The sequence below is a fragment of the Notamacropus eugenii genome, chromosome 1, assembly GCF_028372415.1.
Source record: "Notamacropus eugenii isolate mMacEug1 chromosome 1, mMacEug1.pri_v2, whole genome shotgun sequence".
Lineage (NCBI taxonomy): Eukaryota > Metazoa > Chordata > Mammalia > Diprotodontia > Macropodidae > Notamacropus > Notamacropus eugenii.
Window position 1 is genome coordinate 85,431,576 of NC_092872.1, and position 26,622 is coordinate 85,458,197.

General features: G+C 36.7%; 1 protein-coding gene across 15 annotated transcripts in view; it reads left to right on the plus strand.

The window, feature by feature from the left end:
- The window catches only part of RBFOX1 (RNA binding fox-1 homolog 1), a 377,245-nt gene that overhangs the window by 299,436 nt on the left and 51,187 nt on the right, over window positions 1–26,622 (plus strand). For all 15 annotated transcript variants that reach the window (XM_072608585.1, XM_072608562.1, XM_072608545.1 and 12 more), the window contains one exon: window positions 24,342–24,474. In XM_072608585.1, coding sequence (XP_072464686.1) covers window positions 24,342–24,474 — 133 coding nt within the window. The remainder of the gene's footprint in view (window positions 1–24,341; window positions 24,475–26,622) is intronic.

Sequence of the window (26,622 nt, forward strand, 5' to 3'; positions counted from 1 at the left end):
AACACTTTTAAGTAGACTCCCCCTAAAAGTGCCAAAAAATGGTTGATTGAAGGATTCTGTTCTACTGGATGTTCAATAATAAATTGTGGAGCTAGTGAGAAGTGCCTAGGGAAAACATCAGCTTAGGTATGTAGTCCTTATAACGGTATGTTTACATCATTCTTCTTCATGGATCTGTGCTTATATGACCTCCAGTCATTAGCTAAAATGTAATTGTGACAGAATTTTCCATTTTTAGTGAAAAAGTTGGGTCTCAACATACTGCTGTTCTTTTATCCCCTTCTAAAATGTTTTTGGACTATTAAAGAGATACAGCTTCCAAAGCAGAAAAAAACAAACAAACATATTTTTGCTCTGTCAACTATTTCAGCCAAGGAGGTTCTTAAAGACAACATTTAATTGAAAATTAAAATATTTTTCTTTTTTTTTTTTTTTAAAAGAAAGGTTGAGGGGAAAGCCAAACAAAAACTCACCCATGGCATAACACAATGATAAGGATCAAATCAAATATGAATAAGTAAAAACAATTGAGTTTGTTTTAAATGCGATAAGCAATTCTTTAGCGTGTTTTCTTTACTGCTGATTCCCACTGATTAGATGTATAATCAAGTCAGCAAATATCCATCATGACAGTAAGTAATAATGACTTTGATGATAATGCCTGAATTTGACCTGACTGAAAAATGACATGAAACTAGGTAAATTTGCTATGTCAGTCTTCCTTAATGAACATGATGGACAGTCATAGTTATGGTTATAGAGCAGAAGAGACCTTAGAGAACACCTAGTCCAATCTCCTGATTTGTTAAATTATGAAACTGAGACAGCAGGGAGAGATTCTGGTTGTCACAAGTGGGAGACAGGATTCAAACTCAGAACCTGTGATTTCCAACCCAAAATTCTTCCCGCTATAACAGTCACTAGCAATGCTAACACAAGTGGCCAGGGTTTTTCATATAGCTACTAGAAGCTATATTTAATATAGCTACTATTTTACTTAAAGCTGCTATCACTCAAGTTCTTTCCTGCTGTCCGTCTAAGCTTTGAACTGACTGCATAACGTCACTGATCCATTTGGTTGGGTAGAGGCCTTCCTGGTAACTAACAGTCTCCACAGTGTCTTCATATTAACGCAGTCTAATAGAAGAGAATAGATTATGCCCTGTAGGTATTCTTCAAGTTAACATAAGGTTTTGAGAAATTCAGTTTTTTGCTGGTTTTTTGTTATTATTTTTAGTGCTGCTGTTGTAGAAAACTTTGTCATTCTCAACTGACAAAACAAGTATGTAATCCTCAACATTTATACTGAGATGGATGGGTGGATGCTCCCTCCAAAGATGCACTTTGTAAAATGACAGCCAGAATTTAAACCTGGGTCTTCCTACAGAAGCAATCCTGTCTCCCCACCCCGCCCCTTGCTCTAGATTTTTTACTCTCTTTTCTCCATGTCTACACCCATTGTGTAAAGTATCCCTAGAAATAATCCTAGAACTAAACATCCCTGAACCACCACTATTTTTAGGTGCTTTCACTGTTGCTGGAATACTGGGCCTCATAGGACCACATGATCTATTGCACATCTTCAGATCCTCTATCTCAAATGCTTTCTTTTATCTCCTTTCAGGTACTAAAGATAGTCTTCTATCACCAGATATAAGCTTCCTTACTCATTTCTGTGCATTCCTTGTGAAGATGTCAACAGTCCCACCTATGATTTGACCTCATCTTTTCTCACTTCATGAGAGGCACTCTTCCCATATTTATCCCTTTAGTATCTTAAACCTTTCACCCTACACTGAGTTCTTACTTTCTAGTATTAAATATAATTCACTAAACCCTGTCACCCCTTCCAACTATATCCCATGTCCCCTTAACTTTCATGAATAAACTTCTGGGAACGGAGGTGTACTCTACACTTGGTCTACCATCCTTCTTTGTTACCCATTCCCTCATTAAAACTTTGCAATGTAATGTCTATAATATTTCAGTGGAAGAGATGAGGGCACCAAAGGATTTCTTCTATTCAAATACAATGAATTTATATGGGTATTCCTTAAAGAAGCTAGCTCATCCACTCTTGTGGTTTCAGCTGCTTACATGAAAGGACTCCCCAAAACTTCATCTTTAGACCAGTCATTCTCACTCTGAACCCCTGTATCCATTTTCCTAAAGGATATCAACACATGATAATTTTCTCAAATAAGCAAAACTTCCGATCTCCTCTCATCATCAAGGATATTATACTATCATCCCAAAAGACACTGAAATTTGAAAATGTGGAATTCAAGTTCATGTTACTCTTTGTCTCCTACTTTTAGCTTTCAGGACTTCCAGATTTGTTGGTGATTATGTTTTCTTTACCTGACCCTTTCCTTCTATGCTTCTAGATAATTGTTGTTGAGTCATTTTAGTCCTGTCTGACTCTTCATGACGCCATTTGGAATTTTCTTGGCAGAGACACTGGAGTAGTTTGTCATTTTTTCTTCCCTAGCTCTCTTTACAGATGAGGAAACTGAGGCAAACCAGGGTCAAGTGACTTGCCTAGGTTAATACCCAGGCACAGTGGATAGAGTGCTGGGACTGGAGTTAGGAAGAATCATCTTTGTGAGTTCAAATATGGCTTCTGACATTTACTAGCTGTGTGTGTTCGTCCTTCGTTGCCGAAGAAGACCATGCCGTCAGAGAATAATGACATGACTTGCACTTGACTTTGTTTTGAGCGAGGGAGGGCTGTGCAGGTCACCAGCCTCACTTCTTCTCCAGAACCATCTGAATCCAGTGACCAGATATTCACCAGGATGACTGGAGATGACCCAGGATGAGGCAATTGGGGTTAAGTGACTTGCCCAAGGTCGCACAGCTAGTGAGTGTCAAGTGGTCTGAGGTGAGATTTGAACTCGGGTTCTCCTGACTCCTGCATTGGTGCTCTATCTGCTGCACCACCAGATAATAATCCACTCTAATCCATTTTAACCTCATGACTGAATTAATGAATTGGTTTTCTAGATGGTTTCACTATATCCTTGAACCTACTATCCAGTTACCTTCACTCAAACATCAGTGCACACAGTGGCTCCTGATGTTATCATATCTAATTCTCTCTACCCATTTCCAACCATAGGGTTCCTCCATTCTAGCCAAACTAGTCAATTTGCTGTTCCCCCAGAAAATGCCTCCTTACTCATGCTATGTGCCTATTTGCTCCTCACTTTCAGTCCATGTTATATTACTTCCTTTAAGAGACAGTTAGAAGTTCAACAACTCCAAAAAGCTTTCTCTGACAAACTCTGTACCAGTTGGAATAGTCCTGTAGATTCCTGAGGGGCAGCATTATTCCCGGACAGAAAAACAAAGACCTGGGATTAAATTGGGGTTCTGTCATTTATCTGTGTGACCATGGACAAGTTACTCTTTAGACATCAGTTTGGATCATCTGTAAAATGGGGACCTTGGATCAGGGGACTTCTAAGTGTCCTTCTAACTCTGAATCTAATGAACATGGCTCAAACAGTTATATATTATCTTTGTCTTCCATGCCTTAATTGATTCACACCCAGATATTCTCCACTGTTCTTTGCGTTTACTAATAGATCATTAGTGTCTTAAGGGTCTAAACTATATCTGTTCTTTTCATATCTCCAAAGTAACTCATGTTACTCATAGTAGAAGTAGACTAAAACCCAGTTGATTGAATGAATGAATAAATTTTCGTTTCCATTCATAAATGGATACTTGTCAGCTGCGTAGGGTCACTTACAATTTGTACCAGGTGAGTTGGAAAACATATTTATTTATCTAATTTTATTCCATGTGTCGCTTGCACTAGCTGGAAGAACAAAGACAAAAAAAAAGTGTGAGCTAGTTAATATCTTGGTTGTACTTGATAAGATTGTACCAGAATACATTTCTTGCTATTGATTAACATTAACTGCCATTTAACTCAACTCATCAAAAAAGGAAATTAAGATGTCCAAAAGTGTGGGTTGATTTCTTCTTTCTCATTTAAAATAGTGAAGAAACTTGGCGCTGCGGAAAGAACATAGGAATCAAGAGACCTGGGTTCCAGTTATGCCTGTTTAGTATTACGATTTAGGGCAAATCTCTTCACTGCTCCAGTCCTCTGTTTCCTCATCTGTAAAGTGATAGTGCTGGATTGTATTTTCTATGAGGTCCATCCACATCACTTCCAAATCCTGTGACTTCAGGTCCGTCACTCATTTGATTATACCAAGTGTTTGACGTCAGAGAAGCAGCATGAGATCGACTGACACACCTCTGATTTCCTGCCAACATTATAGAACAAGATGGAGGTCTGCTGTTCAGCTGATATTCAGCCGTCCTTATTTCCTTGAGGATGTTAACTTACTTTGAGCAATTTAAAGTTATCCTTCTTCCAGGTTGTTTGCAGCTAGCCCCCTCATTTCAGACTCCTTCTGTCTATACTCAAGATAGCTAGAATTATAAAAACTAGCCAGATTATTCCAGAGAAATATCTACTATGTGCCACTTTCAGCATGGCAGTTTTGTTGTATATGTTTTTCACAACCATCATGTGAAAACTATTGCTTTTTTTTATTAGAATTAGGACTTCAGGCGATGGTGGCGTAACTGATAGAATCCATAGGAAATGCCTTTGTAAATGTAAGTAAGTGGCCAGTTGGACCCTTTAGAGTAAGGGTATGGTGCTTGGCCCCTATTTCTGTTATTTTTCAGCAAACCACAAGTAGCATATGCATCACTTAAACATGTGAGTAAATCATTTTTTTTCATAACTGATGAACTCCAGAAAAAACTGTAAATTGAAGTTTCTTAGTTAGATTCTCATTATGATTTCAGAGATCTTCTCTGATCTTTACTTAGCTTCTGATACTTTGGATTCTCTGATCCTTGATCCCTCTACCAAATAGCTGTCCAAATGGCCATAACTATATATACACTTAAATTTTGGTAAGAGATAACGTACTATTTAAATGAATTCTGAAATTAGCTATGATTATAGTATGAATAATTCTCACCAAAATGATTTCTTTTTAACTTTACATACATGTTTTGGATTTTTTTGAGGTGTGTGTGTGTGTGTGTGAGTGTGTGTGTGTGTGAGTGCATGTGTGTATTTGTATGTATGCATATGCACATACCTATTTTGAAATTGGAGTACATGCACTGAAGTATTCCTTTAACATGCTGCATAAGGTTTCTGATAGGGGACAATTCTGTAGGTAAAACAGTATTTTATATATTTATATCTATAACTATATATCTGTATATTAAAGTGTTTTTAATACCCCTTAGGGAAAAAATAGCACTTTCTCCAAGGCTTAAATTTGGTAGTTTTAATTAGGAATTGTTGTAGCCAAAGCGAACAGGGTACCCTCAGTTGAATTGGAGGATGTAGCTCACCCCCACATGCCATCTGATAAGCTTCCAATTTTAACTAATTATTCTTACTATAAACTGTAGTAGAATCTGCTTTTTCTATGCTAGTGAAGACCAGCAAGTGCTATTTATGCCTTTGCATCTTGGGAAGAAGAACTGGCTTCCCCACTCTAGTTATGGTTATGAATCATGTTATATCAAATTTGATGCTCTAGGAGATCTTGTTAAAAACAAAATTCCAGTGTGCTTGACAAGGCCATCTGTCTCATGAAGTGAATAATAATATCTTAAATTCTTTTAATGATTATCAACAGAAACAATTCCTTGAGCAGAGTGTGCCCTTGTTGCCTGGCATAGACGTTTAGCCCCTTTTCGTAATTGCCCATAAGGTACGTGCACCTTCCCATAAGGAGAGGTGAAATGAGTTTGGTATTTTCTAACAGTTTATTTTCAGAGTTGAGTGGTTCAGTATGCATACATGAGTGTCTGTGTGTTTACATATATCCGTTTTTAACTCAATTTCTAAGGATGAAAATGGTGGTAAAGGGTATTTTGCCTCATTTCTATAGTTAATTTGCTCTGCCATTTCCTTAAATTGAAATATAAGAAGATAATTAATTTATTCCATGGGTGAGAAACTCCAACCCAAATTAGCAATATTATGTGTCATCGATCACCACCACCAGAAAAGTGCTATTTTCAGAAACAGGTGCAGATCTGCTTTAGAAGTTTCTTTAATCCAAATATTCCTGCCAGAATCAAATTTAACATCCTTTTTGTTTTCTACTGCATTTCTACTAAATACATCCATCAGGGACAAAAGAATATGCTACACGGTCACAAATATTCCCATCAATATAATTTGTTTTCATACAATAACACTAAAGCTATATACTTCAGTGTTTGTTAGCACTATTTTGTGGGAAACCTCAGAGTAAAAATCAAATGTTTTAATTCTCTTAAAATTTTCACTTTGAACAAGAAAAACCAGCTGATATTATAGGAAAGTTCTTGCAAAAGCAAATGATCAGTTTTCAAAAGCGTCATTATTCGTTCTGGCTTATGAAACTGAAGGGCAAGAAGAGAGCATATTTTAATTGATATATTGATTATAATTTTATGGAGTAATCTTGAAGAATTCACTTAAAATTACTTAAGTGGAAGAAGTGCAAATAAATTAGGTCCATAACTTTTGGGGGGATGGAGTGAGGTGGAGGGCAAATGATAAAACTTCCATAAGGTTCTATAAATACATTAATGGTCTAAATTAATGACTGATTTTTATTCATCTCAATATTGAAAATGTTATACTGGGTTCCAGTAATAGAAAATGAGTTTATAGGTAGTTATTTTAACTTTAATTTTTCTTCTCCACATTCTATCCTCTCTATAGATTTAAGAATTCAGCTTTGTTTTTACAGCTGTGCTTGCAGAGCATTTTCATCCTTCAGCATACCGGAGGATTTCTGAAAGGCACCACAAACCATTAGAGAAAAACATAGTATAGTAGATAGAATCCTGGACTTGGAGGGAGAAAAACAATTCTTCAGACATTTGCTTGCTAGGTAACCCTCGGCAGGTCACTAAACAAATCAGTGCCACAGTTTCCTCTACTGCAAATTGAGAGTATCAGTGAAACAGGATCCCTTTCAGATCTGTGATCCTATAATATGAATACTGATATATGCTCATGAAAATTACTAAAAGACAAGTGAAATCTGGGGACGCAGTCCCCCAACATAAATCTCTCCCAGCTGAGTTCTTTCCACTGGTTTGTTTCTTGTTAATTTTCTACCACCACATCCAAGAGTGAAAAAGGGAGACCCCTGTCCTCTAAAGATGGTGCCCCTGGGTTTATCAGACTTAGTTCAGTCATTTTTTTAGTCATGTCTGACTTTTTGTGTCCCTGTCTGGGGTTTTCTTGGCAGAAATACTAAAGTGGTGTGCCATTTTCTTCTCCAGCTCATTTTATAGATGAGAAAACTGAGGTAAACAGGGTTAAGTGACTTGTCCAGGGTCATACAGCTATTACATGTCTGAGGCCAGATTTAAATTCAAGAAGGTGAGTCTTCCTGACTCCAGGCCCAGCACTCTTCCCATTGTGCCACCTAGTTGTGCACTCTCCTCCCTCACTCCCCTCCCCACACACATTTATTATATTCACTTAATTATTTTCCTTCTCAATGGGTTTCCCTTCCCCTTTCCACCATAGGTCGTGCAAATAATTCAAATAAACATCTATTATTGTGTGAGGGAATTAGAGGATTAAACTCTGTGCACCTTAGTTTTATTATGGTCATAATAAGTTATGTTTTTTACCTTGACAAAAATTTTACATACTAAGCAATCATTTTCAAATAGCGCTCGACTGTCACTTTCCTTTTAGTATTAAGGACCTGACTGAGAATTTTATTATCAGCCTTGCTCCACTCACAGTTCAACACTTTGAAGCTTCTAATTCCCAAGGAAGCAGAATCTTTTCCTGTCTGTGTTCCAGGCCTGTAACTCTCAAGCTTTGAATTGAATCTATTTTCTAGAGAGTCATCTGACATTCCCCACCCCCAATTCAGCTACCATTTTATTCATCTCTGCTCTAGGAAATCACTGGCTGTGTTTTCTCCTAGTTGCCGAAACTTGATAAAATGTGGCTTAATGGATAGAAGCTGTCCACAGAGGTAGGAAAATATGAGTTCAAGTTCTGCTTCTGATGCATGCTCTGTATTTTACTTTGGGCTTAACCTTTAAGGATCTCAGTCAACTCTTTACAATGCTACACTGCAGAACAGTTGTAAATCTACATGGGGAGATGGAATTTCCTCATTGGGAGCTAGCCTTCTATACTTATGAAAGCAAAGGTTTGGGCAATTTTTTTTTAAAGCACTAACATTGAATTATTGCAGACAATTTCCTTATGGACATTATGAACTGGATGTCTTGTAGGCATCTCAAACTCAATGTGTTGAAAATGGAAGTTAGCACTTTTTTTCTCCTTAACACCCCCCCCCATTTTCCTAACTTCCCTGTTACTGTGGAGAGCACCACTAGTGTCCCAGTCAAGTAGGCTGATAACTTTGCTCTCATCTTTGCCTCTTTATTCGCCTTCACCCCACCTACTCAATTTATTGTCATGTCTTCTTGTTTCTACATTGACAGCATTCCATTCTCTTTTCTTAACTCCTGTCACACAGCCACAAACCTGATTCATGTTCTCATCATCTCACACCTGGACTATTGCAAAAGCTTTTCGTTGGTTTCCCTGCCTCAGGTCTCTCCCTATTCCTGTTCATCCTCCACTCAGCTGTCAAACCGATCCTCTTGAAACTCCAGTGGCTTGCAAGATTTCATTCAAAGCTCTTCACAACCTTGCTCCTTCCTGTCTTCCCAGTATTCTTACACTCTACTCTTATCTTTTGACTTGGTTTCTTTTCGGTGACTACACAGCATGCCAGGAATGCCCTCTCTCAACTTTACTTACTGGCTTCTGTTAAAACTAAATTCCAATTCCTTCAGCAAGAGCTTCCCCCCTTCCCTGCCCTCACCTCCACTGCAGGTATCTTTCTCTGAGATACTTTCCATCTACTCTGTATATACCTTGTATGATAATAGTTGTTTATATCTTGTCTCTTCCATTAGACTGTGAGCTCCTTGAAGCCAAGAAACATGTTTTGGTCATTGTATCTCTAATACTAAGCACAGTTCCTTGCACACAGAAAATGTTTGCCCATGATAAATGCTTCTTGTCCAAGAATAATCTAATCATGTCTTGAGGGAATTCTCCTTAGATTACTAGAAAGGAAGAGATAAGCTTTTATAGACAATATTCCATAATAAAACTTATCTTTTTCCATTGTGCAACTTCCATCAAGTTTTAGAAAATAGAAAGATGCCACTGTGCTTCCTGAGTATTTAAAAAAAAGAGCTTATTTGATTTGGTAGAGTAAATGACTGCCTTAAAGGCTTTCTCCAGCATATCACAAATTTCTCGAAGATGATGCTATAACTAAGATGATCCTCTGGATCGATAATGTCAATTGAGGCATACAACTGAGAGATTTATGCTCTCCAAAAATGTTTGCCATTGTCATAAAATAAATCAAGTCAGAATCTGAGGTGAGAAGGAATGATGAAGCCCTCCAAATACTGTTTGTGGCTGACACTGGGTTGATTGCATCAAATCCAAGATCACTACATAGCCTCCTGAGAGAAAATCATAATCACTCTGAAATGGAAACGCTAAGCGGATAAAAGATTTGTAACATCCAAACCGTGGAATATACTTGAATAGTCATTCTGTAGAACTCATCTATTAATATATGTGTGTTTTTATATTTTGCATTTATATTATATATACTCATATGATTTATGCGTATATACACACGTGTGTTTGTACATATCTATCTATATACACATTGACACTGGGCAAATACTACAAATGGATGGTGAGCTGTGCACCCAGAATTAAGGATGAAGGAGAGAGATGCCTGTATTATCTTTGGAAGATTGCTGAATTCCCCTACTGAAGAAAGTCTTTGATGACTCAAAGTACCTCCTTGAAACAAAGGTTCATTTTTTTTATATTCATATTCATATATTCATATTGCTATATGACTATGAACAAAGTAGCACTGCAGTCTACAGTGAAAAGTTGTGGATCATGGAAGGGATGCTGAAGAGGCATATGATTGGTGTGAACAAGTTGAAATACATCATAAGCAAAGAATAAGATAGGACAAGTGATTTATCGTGGTGTAAAACTCAAATAGAAATAATGGTCAGTAATCCACACATAAGAATTCCTGAGTGCCACACGTTGACTTAGTTTTAAAATGTCATATTATCTATGTTTTATTGATTCCTTACTTATTATGTTAACTATTTCCAAATATAATTTAATCTAAATTAATATCTAATTTAATATAAACTCAAGGCCACATATTGCCCATGGGCCACGTTTCTTGACTCTTCTTGGGATATCGTAAAAGAAACGTTTGAGCTGAAAACAAGATGGACTGGTTGAAATTGTAAGAAATAAGGATTACTGGTGTATATTGTACATGCTAATCTTGTTATCTTTAAGATGTCTCAAAAGAAAATGAGAAAGGCCTCTGGCATTTGGAATGATATTCTGTGTTGTACTTGTGTGAAGACATCTGGATGAGACATACCAAATGGGCAAGCATGGATTGGTTACAGTCATCTTTAGAAGGAATAACCACATTGATGAAAGAAAAGATCCATTGGAGAATAACATACTTACTCTAAGCAGAGCTATCTAGCTACCAAAAAAAAATCTAATTGTGCTTTCCTTTCCTTTCCCCCACCTCTATTTTCTTTATTTCTTTTATGTTTCCTATATTCTGACTTTCCTCTTAAAGCTCTTTTATTGGGCTGTTCACACCAATTCCTCTACATCAGTTCATCTGGCACTTTTTTTAGCATTTCTCTAAAGCCTTCGTTTTCATAAAAGCAAACAAACACCTATTACTTCCCCATAACTCTTCGGCTTATTGTCTCATCAATCCAACTGACTTTGCTCAGAGTCTATATTAGCAAGTAAACTGCAGTCACCACTTTAGTAGAGAAAGTGCTTACACGCAAAAGGGTTGAGATAAATACATGGAGAAAAAAAATCAACACAGAGGTCACTTGGATGTTGACATTCATTGTATATCCTTACCCTTTTAAGTTGATGAGACATGACTTTCTATAATAATTCCTGTGGTGCTTGTATCAGAATCAAAATATTGGATTAGATAGAACAGCAGGTCTCCTAGTTTTAGATTCTTATATTTGGGGTGTTATTCTTAAGTCCCATTATGATGTGGAGGTGATCCTATAGTCTATAATGCTATTTCAGTAGACCACAAATATGTTACTGGAAAGATTTTAATAATGAGCCCAGTGATAGATTTGTTTTTCTGTCATCTGTCTATCAGTCTAGTTAAGTGTACAGAGGCTTAACACAAAAGGTTGATCCACTAGGGGATGACATCTTTTAGCCATAGCCAATCATGAAAACAGTCTTTTAAGGCACTGAGAAGTTGTAATCAGTCCATAAGCAGGTATTAAGCACCGGTCCTGTTCTAAGCACTGAAAAAGCCTCTGAATGAAGGCAGGATTTTACCAGGTATTTACAGGAAGCCACAGAAGAGATGAAGGGCAGCTAGACGACTCAGTAAATAGAGCTCTTGACCTGGAGTAAGGAGTGTCTGAGTGCAGTTCTGCTTCAGACGTTTACTAGCTCTGTGACCCTAGGCATGTCACTTAACTTCTCTTTGCCTTAATCAAGTGGAGAAGGAAATGGCAAACCACTCCATTATCATTGCCATGGACAGCATAGCCCATGGGGTCACAAAGGCCCCATGACTGAACAACTGAACAAAAACAAGGAAAAGATGAGGGTAGAGGACATACTAGGCATGGGGGATAGCCAGTCAAAATGCTTGGAGCTGGGGGGAGTGTCTTATTCTAGGAACATTAAGAATTACAATGTCATTGTATCACAGAATAAATGGGGAGGTGGGATAAGTTATGAGAAGGTATAAGAAGACTGGAAAAGGTGGAAAAGGACAGGTTAGGAAGGGCATTGATTGCCAAAGAGGAGGATTTAATATTTGATCCTGAAAACTGTAAGGAGTCACTAGAGTTTAGTAAGGACAAGGGTGGGGTATGTGTATATGACATGGGTCAAACCTTTATTTCCCCATGATCATAATTACTTCATAATCATGTCAATTTAAAGCCATCCCCTCTATATTTTTGCACCACTGTAAATGTATAGTGGAGACTTATTGATATGCTTTGCTTCTTGTGCTATGATTATGCATTGTACTAATGGATTCTTAGCAGGGTTTTTTTTTTTTTCTGATCCATTCTTGGAGTTGTTCACGTTTCTCTTGGAATCATATCAATTTCAAATTCAATGGTCATGATGAGCCACCTTCTTGTTTTCGGTATCTTTTTCTGTTTTTGCTTTGTTTTCTATTTTTAACAAGTACCACTGTTTTCAGTCATTCTTTGTCACAAAGAGCCTTTGATTCAGGATACTATCTCCAAAATGTAATTTACTCTATGACTTTCTATCAACGGAGCTGAAGTTTTTTGTTTTCTTTTTTAAAGGCTGATTTATGACCTAACTAGTAAGTAATAATTCTCCAACCTTCTTCCCATTTCATAGCATCATGCTAATTTGTTTGCCCTATTTAACTTCCCTCTCCAGGTGCTTAATAGAAAAGGATCAGACTTAACATTGAAATATGTCACACTTGAACGGGCACCTCCCTTCAGCTTGGCACAGGGCCAAGGCATAGTGATTAGGCATTTGTTGTTACAGTGGTAGTTAGTGTTTTGTGTGTGCAGATGTTCCTTACCACAAATGCATGTTAGTGTCATTTCATTCAAGTGTCCATTTTCCACATATGTAGAAGGATAAAAAAAAAGAAATTGAGTTTCTAAATTGAAATCTCTTACCTCTATAGGATCATTTTATTAGAAGTCATAATAAGTTTATGAATCTCAAAAAATATTATTTTTAGGAAGTCACTTTTTGTTTCTTTTGACATCTCTATGTTCTGTTGTATCTCTTGTTTTTCATGTTATTTAAAAAAAATACAATTTAAAATTAAAGTCCCTTAGTTCACTATCCCCTGAATGTCTGTCATCTAGATGGCCTCATTTGTATATCTTCATTTTTCAAGTGTGTTACTCCTTTATCTGATGTCATTCTGTTTTAGCAAGTCTTAATGGTATCCAAGTTGTCCCAATTTTAGGACATTTAAAAGGCTAGCTAAGTCTTAACAGCTGTTTTAGAGACAAGGTCTGAGTATAAGAAATCATATGTTAAAATGATTGATACCCAGCTCTCTTTCTGCTGAAGTTATTAATCTCAATATCGATGGTGTCATTTATATTTTCATGTTTTGTTTTTTTTCTTTAAAAGACAGCCAGTCGCAGAAGTACTATCCCATGGTCTGCCCTCAAACATCTTATTTGTCTTGATATTTCTTTTACAGAAATACATATGACAGATAAGGAGTCACCAGAGAATCCTTTTGCTTTGTGTCAGACAGATATTAAAACAATAAACTATGTTGCCCTGGGATTCTAGCTCATGAGCAGCCAGAAAACAACAAGGTAAAGACGAGATGTTTTTGAAAGGCAGTGAGGCAGTTGTTCACGGAAATTCCCTGGAAACCCTTGGTCCTGTGATACTGTTGACAGAAAGTATTTTTAATGCTCACGTTTTCTTAAGTGGATCAACCAACTGTTTGCTATTGCTTTAAAATTTAAGTATCTGTCATTTTTCATCCTCTACTGGCCCTTACTTGGAAATAGGAAAGTCTTTAATCAGTTTGAAAAGCATATTAACAAGATCCATTGCTATGAATTTTTGCCACTTGATTGTACTTGACTTGTTTTTCAGAAATGATGTGGATTTTAAAGAGGAGAACAAGTCAACTCTTAATCTCAGGCTGTAAACTTGGATTGATGTGCAGGAAATATAGCACCATACAGTGTTAGTAGTATAAGGTAAAAATTTTAAGGCCTTGAACATATTTATGCTAATATGCACCTTGCAGGGTAGGTGGCCTGGTGTGCATGTTTTTCCTGAATTTAGACCAATCTACCCTACAGGAATGTTACCTGCAGAGATCTAGTAATTCCCCAGAAATACCCACTGGTTGGGAATCTTGAGATGCCCCCTGCATCTCTTCATGCAAAAGCCTGGATGCTTTCTCAAGGTCACTGAAGTTACAAGGTCTGATGGTCCCCATGAGGTTTGTGAGCTTAGACCACTAGCCAGCAGTTCCATGACCTACAGATATGCTTTCACATATGACCATCTCAATAAAATAGTTTTTTGTATACCAGTTTGATGCCAGAGCTGCGAGAGATTCTGTTCTCATAGATAATGCATGGTTTCTGACCTCTGATAACTAATTTTCAAAGTTTGATGGCATCCTACAAGCATAAAGGTGCCAAAGCAAGCTGTAGCAACATTGAAACTCTGTTCATTCCACACAGTTTGTCACTGGGACCACATATAAAAGCCTTTCCTATTTTGTAGGAAGTATCTAAGCTACTTCATAGAAATGTCCTCTGAAGATCCAGGTTTATCTCTGAGTCATTGGAACACAAGAGCAGGACTTTAGTAGAGAATGAACATTGATGTGCAAGTTGAATAAATAAAGTATTTATACAATTTGCCAACCAGATGATCTTCTGTTAGGAAGCTCTAGCAGTCCTGTAATTCATTTGGAAATCCAGGCTGGGACCATGTAGATAATTTATCTCATTTGTGATATTTCCTACCTTGAGAGACGGTTGCTACTTGTCCAGGGCAACTATCAGATCATGAATGATTTAACAATTACACCTGTATTTTGTATATCCGTTAAATAAAATAATTGTTTGTATAAGTTTCTGTGTTACACCGTCAGAAAACTAAATTGAAACTGGTTCATGTTTTGTCAACTAATAGGTTATGACAAGTCATTTCATCTAAATTAAATATATATCTCAGCATTGTATTTTTACCCTGGTGCTTTTTTGTCTGTCTTTTACTGCTTTTGCAGACAACAGAAAGTAACTTGGAAATGCCTTCTGTGGCTCTGCCAAGTTAAACACTCCACAATTGAGATTCATGCTCCCTTTGCAGAATGAAATGTTACAAAAATCCTGCCCGCAGGGAATTGTCAATATATTTGAGTAGGCAGATCACAAATATCACTTCCACACTGCAAAACCTTATTATGTCACATTCAGGAAATAAGACATCCTGAATATGTCTTTTGAATTAATTCATTTTTCTGGGGAAAATAATTTTGGTGGTGAGCAAGAATAATGCAAAAATAACAAAATTCTGAGTGGAACACATCTATCCTTAAAAATACTCAAGTGTTTAAATGGAGAATATTTCTACCTTTTGAAGAGTATTGGCTAAAAGGAAACCAATCCTTACTTTTTTTTGTTCTATTTCTCCTCTCCACTCCCATATCATCCAAAAGAAGTGATGTTATCCAGGTTTATGTCATATGATTTGAAAAGCTGACACAGTTCCACTTTTTTCCTCTCGAAACCACTTTTAGATTAAATTAGGTATTTTCTGTAGGAGTACATAATGTACAAAGGGATACATTCACTAGTGAGAAAAACACCCTATGCATTGCTGACCCTGTGTATCCAGTGTATGGTTTCTCGAGTCTATAAAATATGATATATGTTTCCAAATGCCTAACAGATTATGCAAACAGATTTCTTTTTTTGCTTGTGCAGATATTTCTTTAACATTTTGAGTTAGACCATGCAGTCAAAATGGAAAGTCAAGTCAAGTATCTAGATCGGTTACCTATTCATCCTTGGCCTCCAAAATTTGATAATGAAGAAAAAGAAGTGTGAATGATCCCATATGGCTTATCTTTATTGGTTAAAACTCATTGACTATTTCCTCAGACCTGCCTTATTTCAGATACATGTTTCAGTTATAACACAATATCTACTGTTTCAAAAGGTGAATAAAACATTGCATTTTTTTTCTAGTATGTATGTCTTGTCACAAATGGAAACCAACCCATATAGCTAGGGTAAAAAAAGATAAGGTTGTCACTTTCCTTTAAAATGAATTCTAGATAAATCTATTGGCAAGATTTTCATGCACCCATGAACTGTGCCAATAGATAAATTAAGATAAATTGACTCTGAATGTCCCTTGGTATGACTAGTAGAGAGCAGTAAGTTATAAGGGAGACCTGCTTTTCAACAAAGCTTAATGCTGTTTGTGTACTATTTGTCATTGGTTATAAATGTACTGGCCCATTGTTAAAATGGTACATTGGGGGTAAAATATTATGGCCTTACTAATCGTTTTTTTTTTTTAATAATAGCATAGGCATTACCATCAGTCTGTAGAGAACTTGACTGTCTTGTCACATTGGGGCCAGGATTGACATGGCCTAGCAATTTTCTGAAATCTTGATTCAACACATCCCATTAATAAATTTGCAGGTAACCAAACAAGTGAAGTTAGGATTCGTAGTGTCACTTGTAATGTTCTAGAGTTTTGTTTTCTTTTGTTTTTACCTGTCATAAAGAATGCTTCCAGATGGAATATGAGAGGAGCACAAAGGAGAAAAGGTTATAGTGTCTTTTAGGAACTCCCTAGAACCCTTCATTTTTCCTTTCATCTTTTATCTGCCTCATTTCTCTACTTCATCCCACTCTCTTTGATGCAGAGAGTTGTATTTCAGTTTCATGACCACATGTATGCAAGTGAATGACAGCTTTGAGTCATGCATGGCTGCTCCCTGAAAATCCTACCACATAAGTTCTGTGATTTAGGTACTGAGCCGAAGCACTAGGCAGAAGGTCCTGTCATAATCTAAGGTTGTGTTTACTCACACACTTAGATTTTTATGAAAATGGACAAAAATGTTTTTAATGGAAATATAAAGTAAGCATGGCTTGAGCAACAGATCAGCTCGTTTAAAATTTTATGTGATCCCACTTTTCAGTATATAAAATGGGAGCTTAGCTTCAGACTACAGAGAATAAGGATCAACACAGACTCCTAGGTAGAGAATTGGAAAGGATCTTAGAAGCTGTTTACCCCTCATTTTACAAATGAAGAAACTAAGGCAGAGAAAATTAAGTTATAGACTTAGCATTTGAACTCCAACTCCAGTACTCTTTTCAAACATTTTCCATTATGACCTTATTTTATGAATATAAACATGCACATATAAATAAGTAATTTAAAATGTCAGGTGACTTAAAATTCTCTATACAGTTTTAATATTAAAAAGTCCTTTAGAGACTGAGTTGCTTTTTTTTTCTTTTTTGGCTAGCAGGACTTACTATTAGACTTTTAGACATTTTCCATTGGTACTAAGACTTTATTTTTCCTAAAAAAACGAGTACATATTGCAGTTCATTTAGGAACCAGGAAGCAAAGGTAAACTGAGAGACAAAGAAAGTTCCTAGATCATTGTTGACTTGGCTAAATATCTATTGCTTTCATGGTAGAGGCTGTTTATTGAACTAACCAGTATAACTGTACCTCCTGAAGGCAAGCCAAGGCTACTAATTTGAGTAAACAGGGAATCAATTTGGGTCTTAGTTAAAACAGCATGTGTCATCATTTCTTTGTTTTGAACTGAGGATTCCCTAGTACTCTAATGCTTCTCTGGAGGCTGCTTTGAATTTCACAAATAGGTGTGACACATGCTCCCTCAGTATTTTAAGGTAAGTTCCGAGGAAAGCCTATCTAAATCTATAACTTAGTCACTGTGTTGTCTTTTGAGATGAAGCACAAGAGATCCTACCTTCACTCTGTGGTAGATGGTAGGGTCAAAGACGAGCAGCCATCTTCTCCCAGTGATTCATTCCAGCTATCTTATGATTGTGCTTGTCCGAGTATTCAACCAATAGGTAAGAACTTTTATTTCTTTTAAGGAGGACATGCTCCTAGCTAGTTGAGCCATCCATTGAGGCAGCACATTTTTGTCCCCTTAGTCACGTCAAACCAAAAAAGTCCAGGTTTTCAAACTGTGTTTTTGAATCATTTAGTATTTTCATTTGTAGATTACCAGAAAATTCGGTGGTGACTGTAAATACTCTTAGTAATTGCACATGTCTGAGTATTCAACGTCTAGTTAAGAAACTTTATTTCTTTTAAGGAGGACATGGAATCTTCAGAAACCTAGTAATGCAAAAAAAAAAAAAACAAATGTGCAGTTCAGCACAAATGCATGCCTGCATGTCCTCTTCCTTGCCAACATTGTTTTTCTAAATATATAACAACAGAGAAACTTCTGGCTAATTTGGATTTGACTAAAACTTTTGTACCATGACGTTATGTAAAAGGATTCAATTATGGTGCGCAATGTTTTGTAAGTAACTATCTCCCATAAAAAGTTAATTAATCAGGGTTGTGTCAATTTCCTCGTGCCATGTCAATTTGCTGCAAGGTAATTAATCACTAATCGCCCACCAAGCAGCAGGCTGAGGGAAAATCCACGAGTCATTTATTGTCTTTCTGCAAATAAATGACACACACAGTCATGAAGAAACACATCTTGCCTTTCATAATATTTTTATCGACACTTTTGCATGTTGTAATAGACTGTAGCAACAAGCAGCTGTAGTTCAATGGAATATGAATATTAAAGAAACAAATGAGAGCAGATTTATAGGCCATTGCATTTCTGTTATGTCAGTTTTGAGATTAAACTGAGCAAATGAACAGTGAAAAATTACTCTTCCATGTGGAGAATGGTGATTAGACTTGTACATTAATTAGAAATTTTTTTTTTCCTTTTCAATGCATTTCAAATGAGAACATTCTATATGAAAGTGTTTGTCCAAAATGTAGATTTATTCATTTCTAAACAACAGAATTTAATATCTACACATATTTTTATTGTCGTGAAGATAGTGTAGCCCAAATAGATGCTTCATGGAAAAATATACTATAAATGTAAGAACTAACAGCAGCTTCCTAGCAGTATGAAAACAGTTTTGTAAATGAAGAGGGCCATTTTGTAGATATTTACGGTCACCACTGAATTTTCTGATAATCTACAAATGAAAATACTAAATGATCCAAAAACGTAGTTTGAAAACCTGGACTTTTTGGTTTGACATGACTAAGGGGACAAAAATGTTCTGCCTCAATGGATGGCTCAACTAGCTATTATTTAAGCATATTAACTTGGTATTCTAATGCTTATGGGATTAATGTATATTATCACATGATTCAGAGAAATGTGTGTTTGTATACATCCATATATGCACGCACATACACACCCATATATATATATATATATATATATATGTATGTACATGGTTAAGATTTATTTGAATAAGAAAGTTTTAAAATGAGGAAAAATCAAATTATTTGAAATTTTCACTTTATTGTGTCACACAATGTTCTGCTTCTGAAATTGCTTACTCACTGAAATATAGGATTCTATTTATCTCACCTCAGCATGCTACCTCTGATGCCACTTCCTAATTTATTGGCCAGCACTTGTGATGGGAGTTCCCTCAAGGGGAATCCTGCTGAACTATGGTTGTAACGTTGATATAGCTTTAGCTTCCTAGAATTTTGCAAATGAAAATTCCCTATAATAAATTATCCACAGACTAATTCCAACCCGAATTTGCATTAAAATCTCTCCGTCTTAAAACGTTCACATGGTTTGGAGAGGTGGCGTTATGGAGTAAAGGGAGATGGAGAGTGGGAAGACGATAGATTCATTCATCCATTTTGATGGCACACCTTTCTCCGGGCATATGGCAGTCTCATGCAAATTCAAACCAGAGCACAAATGCAAAAGAATAATTGCCCATTAAAGCGGTTGTATATTTTTATAGCTTTGATGCAGAATCTTCCCCCCTGTTGGTTTTTGCATCTGCTACTTTCCCATCTATCCCAGAGCTCTAAAACTTTAATATGCAGTTTATAACCCTCAAGTATTTTCTACTGGTTTTGTCTTTCTTCTCTTGGGATCGCTAGGTTTGTGGGAATATATCATTTCCTTTTGTGTTTGAAGGTAACCTCTGTGTTTTAAAAATCCAGAAATCACAGTAGCCAGCTGTATAAATAAATAAAATCTAGGGGCGATTTGAGACAAGTAGCAGTACATCTTATCATTGGCAGGGAGGAAGCAAGCATTGAAGGGTGAAAGAAATAAGGTATGAGATGAGAATCTCAGGTGATTATACTGGTTAACTCTTCCAGCTAATATATCCACATTGTTTTGTCCTAATATCATTCACATACCTGGTTGCATCATAATGTTTTCTTTGTGTAGTTTTATAATATAGCACCCTTTTTTTTTTAAAAAGAGAAATTTAGTTTAATAACATATAAAAATATTTACTTTGTAAGACTGCAGCCCAATGGATGGGAAAGATTCAGGTAGGGATGTTTATCTGTCAACAAGATGTGCAGTCAGTAGGTATTCCCAAGATTCTTATGTTGTGATCTTCTCGAGAAACCCATTTTTAGCTTATGGACTAAATCCAATTTTCATTGCAGTGATAACCAAATTTTTCACTTTGATTCGTGCCAGATAAGGTTTAAATGGGAACCTTTCCAGCATAATGATCCTCAGTTGTTTTTTTTTCCTTCTCCTGGTCAGACACTAAATGATTTTTTAGTGTTAGCAACCCAACCTGAACACATTCCACTGTTCCTTATTAATGATTTGCTTCAGTGTTTATTACCTAAGGTTAAAACAATCAAAGTCAAACTGAAATAGGCAGACTTAGAAATATCCTTCCCTTACCATACCCTTTCCTCACAAGTCAGCAAGTTGATGAGAAAGCCAATGCTGGACAATTATAATTTTTATCTTTATGTCTCTTTTTTATTCCAGCAATTTTGAGAATTGCAATAGTGTTGTTGTTTTTCCTTTTAAATTAGGTTGAAAAGCTTTCTGTAAGGATCTGACAACTTCAGGTGCCATTCATTCATTCACTAAGCATTTACTAAGAATCTGCTGTTTGTTGAGTGTTGTGCCATGAATCCAAAGACAAAAGCAAAGCAGTCCTTGTGGTTTAGGAGCATACGTTCTATTTATGGCAATCAGTATGTGCACATATAAGTAAATACAACATATATATGTGGATAGATAGGTACATAGATAGATGGGTGGATGGATACATAGGTATAGATTGGGGGGACAAGAGTAGCCACTGCAGAAATCTGTGAAGACCCCAAGTGGGAAGCAGCACCTTACCTGTGTTTGAGGGAAGCTTATTACTTTTCTTTGTTTACAATATCAAACAGAATTGAGACATGAATCTGCATAGTTCAGAGAAAGCTAATTCTATCTTGTTCTAGATAAATTATTTCAAATATGCGATCTTATGTGGCACCCTTCGTCTATAAAAGCATATTGGTAGAGTCAGCACAGTGATTGCTCTGAACAGTAGTCACTAACCACGTTGACGTATTTTCCCCTGAATCTCCCTTTTTTATAATAATGGAAGGAAGAAAGACAGTGGCCAACCTGAATAAATACGCCAAAACATTCAACATAAATAGAAGGATGATTACTTATTCCATTTCTGCATCCACTCCTTCTAATAGTGCCCAACATACCATTTTGCATTTAGCAGGTGTTTTGTAAATACTTGCTCAGTTATACTATTCTCAGGTCATTTTCCCCCCATACATTTATCATTTATCATGTTCTGGTATTGTACTGTCCTGCGTTTCCAGAAAGAGCTTATCTTTTTTATATGGTGACAGAAAAAGACACGAATGCCTCTCCACATGTATTTCCTATCAAGTTTGTGCACTGCTCTCCAGTGTGACCAAAATAGATACTCAAACACCAACACCATTCAATTATAATAGTATTTAACAAAATTAAAAGCTGTAAGAATTCCAAAGTTGTTATCCTTTGATCCATGCTGTTTTTTTATAGAGAAAATATATTTTCTAACTTTGTGGTTTCTGGGCAAAGGCAGCATATATAAAAATGGAAATTATCACCCTGGGAAGTGTGGCTGTAATATAATAATGAAAATTGTCACCCTGAGAACTTTGATTGTAATACAGTTAAGTCATTTGTCTACTGTTCATCAGCAGATATTTCTTGATAGTCACCTTTTCCTTGATATTTGGTATCTTAGAAAGCTCATAGGGTGTGAAGAGAGGCCTTTGCCCTCAGTGAATAAACCCAAAGTGAATTCTTCACTCAAGTATCCATTTCACTGCGATTACATAGAGCAGGCAGAAATATCCTTTGAAATCCATTTATTGTGCATTCCAAATGGAATATACCAGAGTGGATTTTCTATTAATGCTCCCTGCTCCTGCCAGTGATAACAAGTTGATATAAATTCTACATGTTGATAAGAGAGCCTTCATGAGGATGATATACATTTGCACAATAAATGAATTTCAAAGGATAATTATGCCTACTCAAGGTGGTGTTTAGTTGTTTCAGTTGTGCCTGACTCTTAGTGACCCCATGTGTGCTTTTCTTGGCAAAGACACTGGAGTGGTTTTGTCATTTTCTTTTGTAGATCATTTTTCAGTTGAGAAAACTGAGGCAAACAAGGTTAAGTGACTTTCTCAGGGTCACACATCTCTTAAGTGTCTGAGGTAGGATTTGAACTCAGGTCTTCCTGATTCCAGGCCCTGTACTATGCACTTGCTGTGCCACCCAGCTCCCTCCTCAAGGTAATTGAAATGAAATGGATACCTGAGTGAAGAATTCACTTTGAAGTTCAGAAGTTTCATATGGATGGTCTACCCTGGCCCAGCTCATAAGATGGTTTCTCATTTCTCTGTCTTGGCTATGTATACCTGGACTCCTCAAGAATATGAAATTTAAATCCTAAAATTGATTCATAGACAAGTTTGCATTCCTTTAATAAAATAGGAATTTCTCTAATGCAGTCTGCTGGAAACCCAAAAGCCATATGTTAAGACCTGTAAATACCTTAGATGGCATCTAAAAAGCATTTTCTTTTTTGTAACAAAGAGGTATAAAATTGACTTTTACCAGAATGTTCTCCTCTTGCTGTATCGCTGTGGTTCTGTTTCATGTTGTATCTCAACATCTAAATCCTAACAGAATTACTGTAAAACCTGCTTGTCGCTGAGAGGGATCTTGTAAAGCTTGGAAGGTACTGTAGCCAGGTGATAATGGATGGGTCAGCATAATTACAGTATTCCCTCACTCAAGCAGCCAGCTGCTTCAGCAGATAGTGAATTTTTCATTTTCTTTATTTCAAAATTCAGTGTGTTTCTATGAAAGCTTAATATTTAAACTGTGGAAAGCCACATCGAGAATCAAATCTGCTTTCCATCTCTCCCCTCACTCGCGTCCCCACCCCTAATGTGGAAGCAAGTTTTTCATCTCGTCGCTTCTCATCTATGATACTAGGATCTACTCACTTTCTACATTAAGATTCACACGTCTCTGCTATTTAAAGCATATTTGTTGAAACACCAGCCAGGAAATCCAGGTGCTATAGACAGCATATGTTATAGGAAACCTGAGAGGGAAATAAAGCCGGAAGGTGCGCTCTCTCTTTTTACCTTTTAAAGTTTTCAGACTAAAGCAGAAATCTTAAATCAGCCTGGTTTGGTTCATTCCTGTTGCCTTACTATCCTGAAATCCTCAAAACCCCTTTTGAATGGGGAGTGGGGAAGGGGACAGGGATAAAGAGAATCTTTCTCATAAATATTAAATAGCATACTGCCTACCACAACCAGCCTCTACTCTGTTTGGTCCTTAATTCAATTCTAATAGTAAGGTATTACAAACTGCTTACTTTTGAAACCAATTACACAGGTTGGCTCAGTTTTTAGCACAGAAAAATTCCCATATCCCATTCTTTGGAGTTATGTTTTAAAGCAGGTCTTACAAGACATATATGTAAGAGCATTTGTCTTAAATCAAATCTCATTTTTTGTTTCTCTAACCTTTAATATACTTCCTCTGTTTAGGTAGCATGGTGGATAGAGTGCCAGGCTTGAAGTCAGAAAGATCACAGTACAAATCTAGCCTCAGATACTTGTTAGTTCTGTGATCTTGGGCAAGTCACTTACCTTTGGTTTGCCTCAGTTTCCTCATCTGTAATAGGAGGATAATAATAGCACCTACCTTACAGGGTTATTGTAAAAATCAAATGAGATCACTGTAAAGTGCTCAGCGTAGTGCCTGGCATAGAGCAGACGCTATAAAAATGTTAGCTATAATAATAGTTATTGTTGTGGTTACAGTCTAGAACATGAGAGCTAGAAAGGACTGTTTCTACGTTATCTAGTTTAAGCCCCTTACAGATGAGGAAACAGAGTCCACACGTCCTAGGATGATGGTAGGTTTCCTCCATCCTCCCCCTGTGTGTCCACATGTACATGAGGAGTGCTTTGGGCTTTGCCTCCTGTGTCTGATCCATCCATCTTCCCCTTCTCCTCCTTTCTCTTCTGTTTCCCATAGTGCCTGGCTTCCCATATCCAGCCGCAACTGCAGCTGCTGCTTACAGAGGAGCCCACCTCAGAGGCCGTGGCCGTACAGTCTACAACACCTTTCGGGCAGCAGCTCCTCCTCCCCCAATTCCAGCCTACGGAGGGTAAGTGTGGCAGTTTCCCTTGGTCCTCATCCCTGAGGCACTGAGCTGTTTGTGAGTGCAGTGCATGCTGGTCTTGTCTCCCCACTGGAACCAACCCAGCATGCAGCCCATCCAAGTGCCTGAAGTGGAGCACCTTGCACCCAGTATTGAAAAATGAGTGTAATTTGTCCTGTCATGGTTGGTGGCTTTAAGCATTTTATATGTCACATGTTGTTATGTAAATTCTCTTTGAGACCGAATGCTGTAGAACAGAGAAATGGTTACAGCCAAAGATGTATTTTTTATGATTGCAAACATCTGGTTATTAAGGAGGTTGGATCATTCTTAACCCTTGAAATTGGGCCCCAGACTATTTTTATACACAAAAATCATGGTGGTGTTTTTTTGCCCCTCCCGAATGACACATGTACTAAAGTCAAGATTTCATTTGATGAAGTGTTTGCCAAAAAAGAGAAGGAATAAATTGAGCATCAACTCAAATAGAGACTTGTGAAAACTGAATGAAATAAAAATTGTTTTATTTCATTTTTCCAAATATAGCATTTGCCTTTATTTCCTCCCTTTTCGGGGGGGGGAGGGGTTAAGGGAAGGGACAAAAAAAATGACACCTCTTTTTTTCCCATAGATGGCTGCAATTCATGACTCAGCTCTTGCCAAATCCTAAGGGAATGGTGGTGAAATTCTATTTAATTACCTCTAAGATCAAATGGAATTGTGTGATGTGATTGTTATCAGGAGATACTGCTCACCTGTGCCTTTAAGTTCTATGAAGAATTGCAGTAATACTTGACTTTAATCAAGGGAAGATATATGTAATTTCATGAAGGGAAATGTAATTAGACCAGGAAACTGATTTCTAAGGTCTGGCTCTCCTGATGTTCTAGATTGCATTCAGAAAGCTGTTGGAAAAGTCAAGAGGCTTTATTTTAAAGCTTTACAGATTTGAATTTGTAGACATTAGTCATTAGATGTTGAGGTTTTCTCCCTAACATGATGTATTTTACTCGTAATAGGTGTCTAATTGCTTGAGATTCAGGAGATTTTAATCAGTATGTCAGATTATGAGCTACCCAAACTAGGCTAGACCAAAACGACATCCTGTTATCCCCCTCTCCCTTTAGTAAAATGGACTTTCATGAGATATATATAATACCTCTGATCTTTTTATTTAATGGGCTGTGGCACTATAATCATAACAATGAAGCCTGATCACATCAGGACTATGGTAAGCCCATTTTTGAAACTGAATTCTAGAGAGATTTTTTTTCCATGTACATGTTTTTTCCATGTATATTTTAGTATGAGTTGTGAAAACTAAAAAATTACTTTCTAGGTTTATGAAACAACTAAAACAAGGTCCTATAGCTATAAATTCAAAATTGCACATTTATACCACATTAGTTTGGCTTAAAAGTATCTTATTTCAGTGGAGGATAATTGCATCTTTTTGGTATGTACCCATAGTATCTCACTACTATATTGAGCAGAAAAACATAAAAGTAAAATTATGTGGCATATTCTCACATGAGTAGTTTATAAAATCTCAGAATAACACACCTGCTATAAAATTAAAATTTGCTAACTTATAAGAAAAGTAGTCTTTGTTGGAGATAGTCATGCATAACTAATTAATGGTTTTTCCACAAGGGAGCTGTGCAGTCATATTCAACTTGCAAAAATAATATGTTTGTGGATACCCAGGAAATTATTTGGATTTAGCATCCTAGATTCCTAAACATTTTTGTAGTAGTACTCATAGCTCTTCTGCTAATGATGTGGTCTTTTGTAATTCCAATTTAATAGTAAAGAGCTAGGCAAAGTTTTTGAGAGCTACAAGTGGAACTCAAAAATAAAGGTATGTGGTTTCAAAGAAACTTGGAAAGTGGAACTCTGTGGCTTGTATTGTTATGATAACTAAACAACTGAATGAAAAGAAAAAAAATTCATGTTAGTATCCAGAAATTTTATTTGTCATGATGCCAGATATCTAGATATTTGCAACCACTGGCATACTAGGTATCATGTAGAACTAACATCATAAGTGAATTGTCCCCTCTCCATCTGTGTGTTTCGGTATTGCATGGTTTCCCTAATCATTACGAAGACTCAGGAGATCATTTTGTCCTGGGGAAACAGGTTTGTTTCAAA